The sequence below is a fragment of the Diabrotica undecimpunctata genome, chromosome 1 (genome assembly GCF_040954645.1).
Source record: "Diabrotica undecimpunctata isolate CICGRU chromosome 1, icDiaUnde3, whole genome shotgun sequence".
NCBI lineage: Eukaryota > Metazoa > Arthropoda > Insecta > Coleoptera > Chrysomelidae > Diabrotica > Diabrotica undecimpunctata.
Genome location: NC_092803.1, coordinates 5,578,942 through 5,594,599, shown reverse-complemented (window position 1 = coordinate 5,594,599; position 15,658 = coordinate 5,578,942). Strand labels below are relative to the sequence as shown.

The following is a 15,658-nucleotide window of genomic DNA, read 5'->3' as shown; positions in this document are numbered from 1 at the left end:
TTTTTTATTTTAATATTGTTTTTCCTCCTTTGGTATATATAAGGTTCTTGAACTCCTAAGTGGAGCATAGAGCTTCAGTGAAAACGCGCCATCGGGTTCTATTTTGCGCTAAGGCCTTCACCTCATTCCAAAACTTTCCTTGGCCTCTTATCTCGTCCATGATGGATCTTCTCCAAGTTTGTACTGGGCGACCTCTTTTTCTTTTCCCTTGGGGATTCCACTCTAGGGCAGTCTTTGCGATACTGCAACTATTTTTTCGGAGTGTGTGACCGATCCAACCCCACTTTCTGGACTTAATTTCATTTTGTACCCTCTTTTGTTCGGTCAGGTGTAGCAGATCGTCGTTTCTGATGGTGTTAGGCCAGAATATACGAACAATTCTTCGTAGACATTTGTTAACAAAGACCTGCAGTTTGTCTGTGAGGGTGTTAGACATGACATTTGATCGGAATATTCGGATCTTTGTCTTTGTAGTATACTCGCCAGATCTCCAAACAGGGTCAAGCGTGCTGAAAGCTTGTTGAGCTTTTCGTATCCCCATACGAATATCGTCTTCTGTACCTCCGTTTTCTGTTATGACACTTCCAAGATACGTAAAGTTTTCCACATTTTCAATCTACATATTGTCGATAGTAAATAGCGTGTTGTTCCTTGCATTTATTCTCATTAACTTGGTTTTACTAATATTGATTTTCAAACCTATTTTATTGGCTTCAGTGAAAAGTGTTTCCAATTGGTAAGCCAGATCTTGGAACCTTTGACCTAATAGACAGATATCGTCCGCGTATTCTAGATCTCTTAGGCGTGTGGTTAACGTCCATTGTATCCCTCTTGTGTCGGAGTCTAGTTTGGAGAGAACATAGTCTATAGTTATGTTAAAAAGAAACGGAGAAAGCATGCATCCCTGTCTAACTCCAGTAAGTACGTTGAATTCGTCACTGTTGATTCCATTGTGTGTCACGCTGCATTTTGCATCAGTATATAGTGACTTTATAATAGAAATTATTTTTTGCGGGATGTTTCTTAGCTCTAAAATTTTCCATAGAGCAGCGTGAGACAAGCTATCAAAGGCACGTTCAAAATCAACAAAAACCATGTATAGGGGTGTGTTCCATTCAACCGATTGTTCCATTATTACCCTCACAGTATTAATGTGGTCTATGCAGGAGGATTCTGGCCTAAAGCCTGCTTGATTAGCTCGAAACTCAACCTTGTTTGTTATTCTTTTCAGTATGATGGTCGCAAAAATTTTATTTATGACAGTAAGCAAGGTTATTCCTCTCCAATTTTTGCACAGTGTGAGGTTGCCTTTTTTTGGAAGCTTGATAATGTTACCTTTTTTCCAGCCCGCTAGAATGTGGTTTGTTTCCCACACCTCTCGGATTATGGGGAGCAATATCCTCCTTTGGTACCATGCATTATTTAGCCTGTAGGCGTTCATGTACGGATTAGTCTTCCGCTGTTCTGATTATTATGCTAATATCAAGTAGGACGCACCAGTTTCTAATGTCTCTGAATCAAGAATGTTGATTGCGACCAATTCCACCTCTGTAACACTCTGAACTGAGCAATAGCTGTGTTAATTGGTCTGCCGTCTGATAAACTGGCTTTAGGTCACAACTAGCCTTTAAGTTAGCAGTACAACTGAAAAATACAGTAGAAAAAACAACACACCCAATAACAAATTTATTATTAAAGAAACCTTTACTAGTAAACTTATATTTATTACAAAATGGTTATAATAACACGACCAGCAATAAATAAAAAATAATTTACTCTTTTAAATTAAACAAAAATGATAAGGAGGTACTATAAATAAACTAAATGCAATTAAAACTTATGGAATAGCCAATGTACTACACTAAAGTCTAAACAGTACCTCTCTAAAATAAAACGTAAATATCTAACAATAAAACGATGAAAACTTTTGTTTTCAAAATTTCCACAAGATTTACTATACTTTATTATCACTACAACTGTTTCGGCAGAGTAAATTTCAAAAGTGATCTATTTTTAGTATGCGTTTACACCTTATAGTTTTCAACTGAATAAGTCAATCTAGGTCAATTTAGACATAAAAATAGTGGTCAAATAAAAAATTCCCTGAAAGCCAAATATTGGTGGAGAACTAGGTTTTACCATTACAAATAAAGTTTTAAAAATCCCATAGATCGTATGTGTGCTACAAAAGTTATTCGAGGTCAAAGGTTAAAATTAAGGTTTTTTGGACTTTTCTTGAAAACGGTAAGTTTTATAAAAAAAACCTTAAACCAAAGTTGTAGATCTTAAAATTATCTACAAAAATAATTGGAATGATTTTTTCCTAAAAGTTATCATTCCTGAGACATCGCGATTCTAAAAGTCACATTATACATGATATGCACATATAAGCCACGTATATACATACATATCAGGCACTTAAGACAAGTATAAATACCTATTTGTGTCTTTTTATATATGAAGTTGAATGTGTCGATGGTAATTAAAGTAAACTGTATACTCAAGCTTAATTAAGCCATTTAGAGCGATGCTGAAAATATTTATATTCCACTATACATCAACAATTTACCCATATAAATTACCATCATTCTTGTACTCATTGTGTCGAGTAAGGACGATAAATATACGAAGACGGTTGCGTTTTGATTTAATTTGAGCCTCTTACCACTCCCTTACACGTTTTTCTGGGTCTACCCGTCATCAGAGAGAGTTTGTAAGAAGACTCAAACTAAACCAAAACGCACCGACTAATCTGGCAATTATAGGAAAAATAATTACAAAAGTATGCTAATAGAGACCTCTAGTGAGGAAAGTTTGAGCCTTCTTGCAAACTCTCTTTGATGACGGGTAGACCCAGAAACACGTGTTAGGGAGTGGTAAGAGACTCAAATTAAATCGAAACGAACCCGTCTTGGTATACTTTTTATATATATTATACTATTCTGAAAACATTTTTTCAAAAGATAGTCAGTCCCTAACTGAATACCCTCTAGCCACGTGGCCTTGAAAAACATCTGGCTATTTTATTGTCCGTAGGTTTCGTTCATATACATGTTTCTTTTAGTGCTAAAGGTTCAGGTCAAGTAAATATACGTACTTATTACAAGCGTCTACCATTTAGGTTATTTGTGCTATTTTATACCTCTAAAAAATGTCTCAGTAAGCAAGCAAGCAATTTAATTTAACCCAATCTGTAAGACTTGTACACTCCTTAAGAATGACACTCGCGTGTTACAATTCATTGGGACGAGGAGGATTAACTCTTGTACTCAGAAGTCACTCCACCGCGCTCCAATGCTCCAGACCATCCCTTTCCCCCCTATAGCACTCTGATGCGCGATAGGGGCATAACTATCAGCAAAGTACTTGTCGTGTGGAAGTCCTGGGTACAAGAACTAGAACACGATATCCTATCCCGATCAAAGCAGGTTAGCGTAAGGCGCTCTTTTCCTGCTATCTCTGGTGACTTATCTTCGAATCTGAAATTGCTTGCTTGAGCCCCAATTCCCCTATATATATATATATATATATATATATATATATATATATATATATATATATATATATATATATATATATATATATATATAGGCCGCCGAATATATAAAAATAAACGGCGAAGAGAACACAATTCATCCTAATTTTCGTATATGAATTGGTATCAATAGTCTGTTATATAACGTTATTTCTATATGCCCTACATCTTCAGACATTGACGAATTCGTGTACCCTCTGATGTTAAAGCATCAGCTGGACCCTGGTCTACCTGGTCTTACGGCATACGACCGTTAGCTAGCAACTAACCCCTACGAGTCCGACACCATTTGAGGGTGGCGCGTTGCATGAAGCATCGCGGGACTCCGCCCTCCCCGTAGTACCTGTGTTGCGGTACACCCGTCCGTTATCCCCTCCACGGAGCGGAAAGGTGAACGCAGGTCGAGTATCGACCTATCACGTTTGACAGGTCGCCGCTGAGGAGCTCTCCTCTCCCACTCTTAAGTCTCCCAAGGTACGTGCCGGAACCCCACGCCTTTAATGGGGAAAGGGTGAATCAGGGACGCAGCTATCTTGGTTCTGTGGAATGATAGTAGAGTGATCCCGCGAGGGGCTCGTCTCGCATACGAGCCTCATTATGTCATCGAATGCCATAGTCTGTGGACTAGTACGCATTTCGATGCGCATCGCCCCGCCCCGAATTTTTCCATTGGCTCTTGACCTGGAAATTCCTATTTATCGCTCGAACAGCGCATATAAATATTGGCGATTTTCAGGTCAGCCAAGTCAGTCCCTCACGGGCTCTCCGAGAGCTTAGTGCTCTCGGGGCTCTGCTTCCTGCATTTATTTTCTATACTCTGTGGCTGAGAATTGTTTCAACTTAACTTGGTGTTTTTATTTCGACGAAGAAATTGTCATGTAAGAAATATCTTGCCTTTTTCAAGGCAAGACACCGAAGATAAATATTTTCCAAGTCCATAACCCGAAAATGGACTTAAGTAGAGGAGCTCTCGACAGTATATTCGAAGCCCTCTACAGAGCACCCGGAGACAACAGAAGGTGGTTAGACCCTTATTTGTTCCCCCGAGGTGACATGGCGCCCGACAACGTGGTTAAAATCCGAACCCATGACCCAGTTCGAATTCACAGAAGGCAACACACCATTGACTTCAACATAGGTTGAAGTCAAGAGAAGAATGGGGAGAACCACGTAGTGTTAGAAAGCAATACTCTAACACTCCGACATCGAGGCCTTCTGCAGACCTGACGCCTTCGACGTGCAGACACCTTTGACGAGCCAGGCTTATTCGAAGTTAGAAGCCCCAAATGCCGATGGAAGTCCCGGAGTAGACCCAGTCATCGCCCCCCTACCGAAAGTGGTTGGACGACCACGTAGGCTTCGGCACACTGGTGCTCTACGAAACCCTGTTGGATATGGCAGATGGGATCCGGACGACCGAGAAGAAGACGAGTCCGTTGGAGGAGTTGGCACACCGACCGAGGATGGACCTGTAGGAGCTTGAGATACCGTTATCACCACCGATCTCCCCCTGTAAGTAGTGCAATGTTGTGTGAATTTCTTTTTGAACATTTTATGAACATCTTACTTGTATTTTATGCATATTTTCTTGTGTATTTTCACATTTTTATTTCTTAATCAATAAATATTTTTTTCCCAGCCGCAGAGTCTCCAGATGAGGGGGGATGTCATCGAATGTCATAGTCTGTGGACTAGTACGCATTTCGATGCGCATCGCCCCGCCCCGAATTTTCCCATTGGCTCTTGACCTGGAAATCCCTATTTATCGCTCGAACAGCGCATATAAATATTGGCGATTTTCAGGTCAGCCAAGTCAGTCCCTCACGGGCTCTCCGAGAGCTTAGTGCTCTCGGGGCTCTGCTTCCTGCATTTATTTTCTATACTCTGTGGCTGAGAATTGTTTCAACTTAACTTGGTGTTTTTATTTCGACGAATAAATTGTCATGTAAGAAATATCTTGCCTTTTTCAAGGCAAGACACCGAAGATAAATATTTTCCAAGTCCATAACCCGAAAATGGACTTAAGTAGAGGAGCTCTCGACAGTATATTCGAAGCCCTCTACAGAGCACCCGGAGACAACAGAAGGTGGTTAGACCCTTATTTGTTCCCCCGAGGTGATAATTAATCGCCTCTTACGATAGGCAGGGATAAATTACCCCGGCTGTATTCTTATCTCCGCGAGCAGGAGTCGGGAAGATACAAACTTAAACTTTGGGCTGTACAAAATTTGTAAATCTAGTAATTAGTATTACAGTTCATTAAATGACCCCACCTTACTTAAATGGTAAATTTGTCCCACAAAGCCGGCGGAAGGTTGATAGTATAAAAAAATTCGAAACGGAACAAGAAGAAAATCTTAATACATTAAATCGTATATGTACCAGAAATCTGAAAATTTCTTCGCAAATTTGTCCTGTCATCCAATTTTCCGATTTTTTCCAATTGAAACACTCTGTATATTGTACTTGCAATTAAAGGAATTCATTAAATTCATTCGGTTTTATATCTATTAGATAACACATATCACTTTATCTTATATAGAAACTAGCTGTTGACTGTCAATGACTGGCAATATACACTTGATAAAAATAAAAATTATCGTTTCCTAGGCCAAAAAAATATGTATCGTTATTTACAGTAGTTAGCAGACAAGCACTAAATAATTGCCGTAAATGTTTATAGTTTGTGTTATGATGTCATGTGGTTAGTGTACAAGTGACGATCATTTTAAAAGACAATGTTTATTCCGTATATAATTTTTGCTTTGGTATGTATATAATGTTAACATACTACAAATAATGTTATTTATAGTTTGAAACAGGCTGCAATGATCGCTACTTAATATATATTTTGGCCTGAGAGATAGGACAGATCTACCAAAATAAAACATTGTATTAGCCCAGGAAAATATGTATTTAGTCCAGGACTCGCAATAGCCAGATTATTAGACGAGTTTTCCGTTAATGTATACCTATAGTAAGAAAACCTATACGTTTTGTTTAGAAATTTCGGCGTTTTTTTAAGTGAATACTTTCTGTCGCTCGGTATGATGTTTTTGTATGATTCGAGACGCGTGTAGTAACGTTGCGATATACAGTCAGTAATATAAATAATATACATACATATACACATATTATAAAAATAAAATGATGTTTAACAAACGTTATTTTATATTTTTTTATAACTTTTTTATAACAACACGAGAAAAGGTGAGAAAATATGATGAAATTGTAAGGAGAATCGTAAAAACATGCACTACAAGTAGTGCAAATCATGGTAATTAGCGGTAAGTTCTTCACCTAGTTTTACCTCAACCTTTAAATTGTTTTTTGATTGTTTATTGCAGCCATTTAAATTTTGATAATTATTTGCACCTATGAGTAAAAGTTCATTTATCTTGCCAGAGCTATCGAAGGAATAGTTCGTGTTAATTTAATTACTATTAATTCGTAATAGTACATCATTTGTTAAATCCCCACACCCCGGGAAGCGTATTTACGTTTCTTTATTCATTTTACGCCAACGTAGTCTACCCCAGAAGAACAAGCAAGCAAGCAATTTAATTAAACCCAGCCTGTGAGACATGTTCACCTCTAAGAATTACGTTCAGGTGTAACAATTTATTGGAGCGAGGTGTATTAACTCTCAGACCATCCCTTTTCCCCCTATAGCACTCTGATGCGCGATAGGGGCACAACTATCAGCCAAATGCTCTTCATGTGGGAGTCCTGGGTAATAGAACCCCAACATGGTTTCCTAACCGAATTCAAAACTCAGGATAGTGCATTGTCGCTATAATCCTGTTATCTTACTGCGGCTTATCCGCCAACTAAAATTGCTTACTCGAGTCTCTGCTCTAAGCTAGGCTTAGGTCGGCGACTTGGAGCTTAAGGGGTCGAGCCCTACGTGCCCGGGTTTTTGGCGTTTTTTTGTTATTTTTTGCGCCGGTTTTTGTTAGTATTTTTTAATTTTTTTTTAATATATACAAATATGTGATAATATAACAATATATAGTTTGTTCTCTTAAGGCAACTGGGCCCACGTTGAATTTAGCGATTGTCCACGAGTGTTATGAGCTACGAACTATCTTCATTGTGCGTTGTTGTTGTTTTTTGAAGTGTTTTCTCTCTCGTGTTTTGTTTTCTCTCTGTCTTTTGTGCTTTCATCTGTGGAAAGCGTCGTACCTCATGATCTCTCGCAATATGTGACTGGGATGATTCTCTATCTCCACGAACTTTGTCCTTGCTTTTTCCTTCATTATATCAGTCACTCTGATTTGTTGTAGTTCTCTAAAGAGGAATCTTTCTGCAACGTATCTCGGTACGTTGACTGCTCTTATGCTTTTGTTGTGTGCCGCTTGTATTTTCTTTTTTGATGTATTACATATGTGCGCCCATGCGTGAGATGCATATGCTAGTATAGGAAGAATTATACTAATTATTAATCTTATTTTTGTTTTTATTCTAAGTTTGCTTTTTCTTCCTGCTAGGCCTCTTATTGATGCTCTTGCCATGTTGGCCTTTTTTACTGTAGCGTCTACATGTTTACTAAACGTTAAGCCTTTGTCTATGATTACTCTGAGGTATTTTGCTTCGCTTCTCCACTCGATGGGATTGTCTTGCACAGTCACCTGTTCTTCTGGTTGTTGGTGCCTCGTTTTGAAAAGTACAGCCTGTGTCTTTTCGGAGTTTAGCAATTTTCCATTTTAAACTCCATTCTTCTATGTCGTCTAGCGCTGTTTGTAAGTTGTTTACCGCTATGTCTACATTTCTATGTTTGGTTGCTATCGCTGTGTCATCGGCATAGAGGCTTAGTAGTGTACCTGGTGTTCTAGGTATGTCTACTGTGTATAACCTCAGAAGAAAAAAGTTGAAAAAAATCTTATAGTCGCTTTACACCAACAATAAATTCACGAAGAAATTCATAAAGTCGCTTCAAGGTCAAATTTGATGTGTGTAAAGCCCAATTTGACATCCAATTTTGCCGTGAATAAATTCGTGAAGAAATTGACGAAATAGAACATGTCCTATTTTTCTTATTTATTGGACGTGAATTCAGTGTCACCAACCTGTGTATATTTGGCGCGAATTAGGAATAATAATTATTTTGTTTTTATTATTCAACTTTGCAATTTAAGTTGTGCTTTTCTTGCTTCTTCTATTAATTACTGGCTTATCTTATCGTACTATTTATTTAATCAAAATAAAAATAAAAAATAAAAGCATCATGCAAAGTGTAATTTTAATCGTGCAAAGTCACTATTAGTTTTAAGTAATTGCGTAATTAATAATACACTTCTGGAACAAAAAAAAACACTAACGCTTAAATTTTTTTTGCAACTACTTATCATTGTATATAATAGACGTACTTTAGTAGATAATATTGCAAAAAGCATTTTTTCTTAACCCCTAACCTGGAGGACCGGGTAATTTGTGATCAAGATTGACTTCCATTAACCTTTGACAATCCAACGACGCTAGCTATAAGACAACAGCTTCCTACTCTTTTCCCCAGGCAGTGGCCCTCACAAGATGCAATCATCCGAGCCAGATAAAACCTGGTTAGTTCAGCGAGTGGTTACTCCTCGATTTCTCCTTCTTTCTCAACTCTTGTGTTAAGACCCCAGGCTTGGGACTAGTATACCGGAGTTAGATATCATAGTCAGTTATGAAAATAATTTCATTAGTTAGTCGAAACATTTGTTAAGTATACGTTTGAATTTTTTCTTGGAATCGAAATTTGAAACTTTCTGACAAAATTCAACATAGTTATAATTCAAGTCATATAACAATTTTTTTTATTTTCAGGACATTGCAAATTTTGTTTGCTTTAGTTCGGTCTATGTTCCACAAGTCCTAGCTCTTAATGGACCTTATACATTCTTTGGCATCACAGGAACAGCTACGGCGTTTTTTAGTTTCTTATGGAAGCCCATAGCGGTAAGACTTTTTTAGTCAAAAAAATACCAAAAATGAAATGTTACGTTTTTAATTAGGTATACACACTATAGATGGCAACACTGCGCGCCGTCGACTTTCCACGAACCTCCGTTGCCCCGTTGCCAATAATTTGTCATTATACCGTGGTTGATTAAAGCAATAAGAGCGTAGATTTTTAATTTATTTTTGTAAATAACATGTCTGCTTATACGTCCGCAGAAAACAACAAATAATAAAATGGTTTTATGCTGGTAATTCTGGACAACAGTGTGTAGATTTTTATTTTCTGTGTTTTTTGAGGGGAGAACAGTTCCCTGCGTACAATCAGTTGTTAATATTGTTAAAAATTTTGAGAGTTGTGATTGCCTCAAAAATTGCAGAAAATGTCACGCTCAAGAAGTGTCACCAGAAAAAGTTGAGGAAACAAAATATCGGGATACACAAATTTGTGCAACAATCGAGGTAGATTCAACACGTTTAAGTAGAGGCGTTGCTAGAGAGAGCTAAATGTTGGCAATTTTACTGTAAGGAAAGTAAGGAAAAAGAACGGTTACAAGAATTTTAAATATTCGAAAACGCAGCAGCTTATCCAAACAACTACTTTCGAAGAATGTAGCATGCACACATACGCAATAATGAACACACATCAGAAGAGTTCGAAATTAAAAGAGGTGGCGACAGAGGTATGTATTGTCACCACTAATATTCAATGCATACTCTGAAGAAATTATGAAAAGAGCTCTTGAGGGAGAAACAGCAAGAATAAAGGTTAATTAAACACCAATTAACAACACTAAATATGCGGACGATACTATCATAATAGCAGACAGCCTCCAAGACCTCTAAAAGCTAATGAACAAGATAGTTGAGTATGGAGAAGAATATGGATTATCAAGAAAATCAAATTTGTGAGGATATCAAAAACCCAAAATAATGATCAAAGCCTGACAATCAACGGTACAACTTTAGAACAAGTTGAAAACTACAATTATCTTGGCACAATAATTAAACACACAAACGATTACTCCAAAGAAAGCAAAGTTCGAATAAAGAAAGCATGAACAAACTTCAATAACATGAGAAAGGTACTTTGTGCAAGAAAACTGAAATTAGAATTGAAAGTTAGGCTGGCAAGGTGTTATATTTTCTCGACTCTGCTTTACGGGATAGAAGCATGGACACTTATCGCGTCGACTACTAAAAAGTTGAAAGCATTTGAACTATGAGTGTATAGAAGAATCCTGAAGATATCATGGACCGAGCATGTAACACGCTCTGAGGTTATAAAAGCCATGAGTACCGCAGGGATGCTTCTTGTCACCCCCGCTTTTCAACGTTTACTCCGAAAGAATTTTCAGAAAAGCACTTTCTGAAAAACAAAAAGGAATACTTGTGAACGGTGAAGTCATCAATAATTTGCGATATGCGGACGATACAGTACTCCTAGCTTCTAGTCAAGATGATCTGCAAACATTACTTGATAGTGTCGTTGAGAGTTGTAGGGAGGCAGGTCTGGATCTGAACATACAAACCAAAATACTCGTAATAAGTAAACAACAGCATATAAAACCGTCCATATATGTAAATAATACCAAACTTGAGTAAGTTGATAAAATCGTATACCTTGGACAGCAATTAAATTGTAACACAGAAAGTCACGGCTAAATTAGATCTAGGATAAAGCAAGCTAGAGCGGCTTTTAGAAGGATGTCCAAGGTGTTATGTAACAGAGACCTAAAATTGGCATTGAGGATTCGCCTACTTCGCTGCTACGTGTTCTCGGTCTTACTTTATGGTATCGAGTCCTGGACTGTAAATAAAATTGATCTAAATCGCCTTGAATCCTTCGAAATGTGGTGCTATAGAAGAATTTTAAAAGTTTCCTGGGTGGAGAAGATTCGAAACTCCATAATACTAGAACGTCTCAGCAAGACTACTGAGATCATAAAAAGCATCAAGCAGAGAAAACTGGAGTATTTCGGATATGTAATGAGAGGTCCCCTAGGTTGCTACAAAATATCATGCAAGGAAAAATAGCAGGCATACGCAGTCCAGGACGAAGAAGAACCTCATGGTTGAAGAACTTGCGAAATTGGTATGGTGTTGATACAAGCATGCTATTTAGAGTGGCAGTGAATAAAAGTAAGATAGTTATGATGGTAACCAACGTTCTGAAAGAACATGGTACATGAAGAAGAAGAGCATCTAATAAAAGACGAGGTAATGAGAAGAGTCAACAAAAGAATGGAAATATTGGAAACCATCAAGACACGAAAGCTGCAATACCTGGGGCATGTTATGTGTAATGAAAGATACAACATACTTAAATTAATTATACAAGGGAAAATCCATGGCAACAGAATGGTAGGAAGGAGAAGAATCCCATGGTTGCGTAACTTGAGGGAATGATCGGATGCACATCAATGAAACTATTCAGAGCGGCAGCATCTAAGATCAGAATAGCTATGATGATTGCCAACCTCCGTCGCGGGGATGGCGCGTAAAGAAGAAGATGTAGTTTGCAATATCTAATCCAAAACTTAACATACTGTATGTAATATTTAATCAAAAATATAATCTTTCAATTTATGTGCTAGATATACTGATAAATATAATACAGAAGTTATATCTTTCAAAATTTTTAGGGTCGCCTCAGTGACGAAAAAGGCCCCACTCTACTCTTATTTTGGTGTCTGTTTGGAGGATTGGTCGGTACGATATTATCCTATTTAAGTGGATCTCTATACTTTTTATTTTTCGCCAGATTAATAGCATGTAAGTATTAACATATTCATAATTTACTGTTTTACATCGCAATATACAATCCTATTTGGATTGAAAATCACGAAAGCACATAAATCAATTGAAATAATTGGTAAAATTTTAAATTGCATCTTTTTTTTATTTTCTCAGCATTTGGAAGTCCCAGTCAAATAATCCTGCGTACCATTTTAACACAATTAGATGCCGAAAACCAAGCACAGCATGTCAGCAGGTTGGGTATAATCGGTGCTTTGATTGGAGTAGGAGCAGCTTTACTTTCTGGGCATCTCTTGGAATTATCCAATGGATTCTTTTACCTATACAGTATTATTATCCTAAACAGTATTTTAAGCTTAGGTGAGTTTAAATACGTTTTATAAACGACCAAAAGTTTTGCTACATTCAACGAGAGAGTTTGTAAAAAATTTGCTTAATTTATTAAAATTATTTCTTCATTTGCTATTAGTTTCTTTCAAGTCTATTGATGAATCTTTCCACTGGGCTTTATGTCTACTATCCTAGGCAACTTTGCATAAATGTCATAGGACAATAATCCTAGTCTAATATTGCAAAATTAATTTTGTTTTCTTTTTCTAGGATTTGTGAAACTTTTACCCGTAATTCAACCAAACAAAAAAGAAGAATCAGAGCTTTCAAAACCAGTACTTGAAGAAATAACTACAGCACTAAGAAACCTCAAGACCTACTCTACATCTGCAACATACTCTCATGTCTTCCTCCTCAAAACTTTAACCGCGATCAGTTACGGTATACCTGATATGAACATGGTGCTGATATTTAACAGCCTAGGAATAAAACAGAAAAACATAGCTTATATGTTCACAATTATGTGTGTTGTCACTGTATTGTCAAACATCGCCTTGCTAAAAATTAACAAAAGATACTACAGTGCAGATATCGGCTATAGAAGGATCTTTCACAGTTGTCTATTGTTAGCAGCTGCCAATGGAGTACTAGGTGTAACTTCTAATCTTTGGATCTATATTTCTTTTATTTTAATTATTTCTTGCAGTAGAGTACAAACGGATAATACTACAATGGAACTGCTGCTGCAAAAGATTGGCGCTGACGAAAAAGCTGTAGTGTTGGGTTGTTTCGACAGTATACAAAGTTTGTCCGATCTTTTGTGCCCTATGATCAGTAGTCTAGCTCTGCAGTTTTTGGGTATGCATAGTGTGTACACCATTTCGGCTATTTTTATAACATTGTGTAGCGGTATCGTATACAGAGCTCAATCTTCGACAGAAAAAATAAAAAACCAATAAAATACTCTAATAAAAATCTGTAATATACCATATGTAAATAAAGTTTGTTTTTATCATCATTATTGTGGCTTTAAAACCCTATGTAGGTCCTAGCCTCCTCAAGGTTAAGAATTGAGAATGTTAGGACCCACACAGAGTTCCTCCAAGCCAAACATTTATTCCCATATTTCTTATGTCTTTATCGATGTTATCAAGGAACTCTGTTCTGGATCTTCCTCTTCTTCTCTGGCTAATGGGTCTATCAAGGAGCGTTATTCTACCTGGGTCAGTTTGTTTCTCCACGCTCCATTGTCCAAACTGAGATTTTCACACGATGGTTTGACCATTTCTTGAAGTTTGCAAAGCCATCCGAAGACGACTCTAGATTTCATTGAAAGGGCTGGCTAGGGAAAATCACACAACTGCAGTTTGCATTTCCCCCCCCCCATCCCATACTTCTTGGAGAGGCATTTCCAATTGTGCAGCTACTTCAACTATTGGGTACTACTATTGGGTATTGGGTACTACATGGTAAAGGGGTTTGGAAAATGTGGCATAGTTCCTATAAACTTCAGAAGTTTACTGACGCGGATTTTGCTGCAACCATGACCACAAAAATTTCCGTGCAAGATTCTATCTCTCTTGAAGAAGCTGAAAATCAATAACCCGCCTTCTGGAGAGATAGATTTTCGACCAGCAACATCTGTATCCAACGCTTCAATTTCTATGTTTTTCAATGACCACAGACAAAATGTCACTGTAGGATCTGGAGATCCAAACTCTACATTCGTTCTAATCTCTAAAATCTCGCCAAAGCCAAGTACTTCAACATTCCAACCCAGTCCACTGCCTTATTTAAGTACTACATGTGATTTAATCAGCAACTCCAAGGGCAAGGGGACTATACTTTTGCAGTAAGCCCACAGGATATTGTTCCAATCCCTAAAGCAAATATTATCAAACGAGAAAATAAGTGAAAAAAAGGAACAGCTGCAGTTTTGACCTCAAGCCCTTTCAAGATGGAACTAATAGCCGCAAAAGCAGAAAAGGAAGAAAAGGAAAGGCTTAAGAAATTAAAGCGGGAACTAAAAAAAGGAAAGCAGAGTAACAAGAGGAATGAAGGAACCAAAGAAAAATTTAAAGGAAAGCAGAAAACGAAATCAAAATCAGCGAAGCGTGCTGATACTGATTGCCTTTTCTGCGGGGACTTATATTCTAAGTCAAGGGAAAATAAAGGACCATTAAAGTGTTCGGGCTGTTTACGATGGGCACATGAAGCTTGGGCTGGGTGTCAAGAAGACAATGACTTTATTTGTGACGTTTGTAAATAAACTCGGTGTACGGTGTGAAACTCTCTTTTTCTACGATAGCAATGTTTTTATTTTAAAAATACACTTTTGTTTAGTATACCAATTCAGTTTAAATTTTGTATTTTACATCGGGCAAAATAGTCAGTTTGCCCCACCCCGCAGGGCAAAGTGGCCGTTTGGTAGGGTTAGTGTAAAAAATATGTATTTAAAAAATTTACCAAGATAAAGTGAAAATTAAAATTGCCTTATGTAGCTAAGTATATAGGATATGTTATATGTTAATATATAGTGTATTTCTTATTTATTTTCTTCTTCTTCTTCTTAACATGCCATACACCAAAGTGCGTAGGCGACTATCTCATTACTAGAATTCTGTTCTTGGCGGCGTGACACAGCTCGCCTGTATTGTGTATTCCTGTCCATTCTTTAATATTTCTTAACCAGGATAATTGTTTGCGGCCGGCTCCTCTCCTACCTTCGATCTTCCCTTGTAGGATTAACTGAGGTATTTCATATTTTGCTCCTCTCAATATGTGCCCAAGGTAACCAATCTTGCGTTTTTTAATTAATTTAAAGAGTTCTCTTTCCACGCCGGCTCTCTTAAGGAGGTCATCGTTTCGAACTCTATCCACCCAAGGTATGCGCATCATTCTTCTTAATGACTATTATTTTCTTCAAGATAAAAAAAATATTCCTTAGCATGGCCACTTTGCCTACCCTTCCCCTATAAGTAGTCGATTTTCTCTAAATACTGGAGTATTGTCAATATTATTATATATTTAGAAATCTCTCATATTTGGTGGTCTTCAGCACTGCATAACAAACATTACTCTGGAATAGGAGAA

General features: G+C 37.4%; 1 protein-coding gene across 1 annotated transcript; it reads left to right on the top strand.

Moving 5' to 3' along the window:
• The first annotated feature begins 6,083 nt into the window (after nucleotides 1-6,083).
• Nucleotides 6,084-13,586, top strand: LOC140437576 (uncharacterized). Its single transcript, XM_072527181.1, has 5 exons — nucleotides 6,084-6,303; nucleotides 9,344-9,475; nucleotides 12,121-12,250; nucleotides 12,389-12,595; nucleotides 12,836-13,586. The coding sequence occupies exons 1-5, from the start codon at nucleotides 6,274-6,276 to the stop codon at nucleotides 13,522-13,524; spliced, it is 1,188 nt and encodes a 395-aa protein (XP_072383282.1). The 5' UTR covers nucleotides 6,084-6,273; the 3' UTR covers nucleotides 13,525-13,586.
• Nucleotides 13,587-15,658: the final 2,072 nt, after the last annotated feature.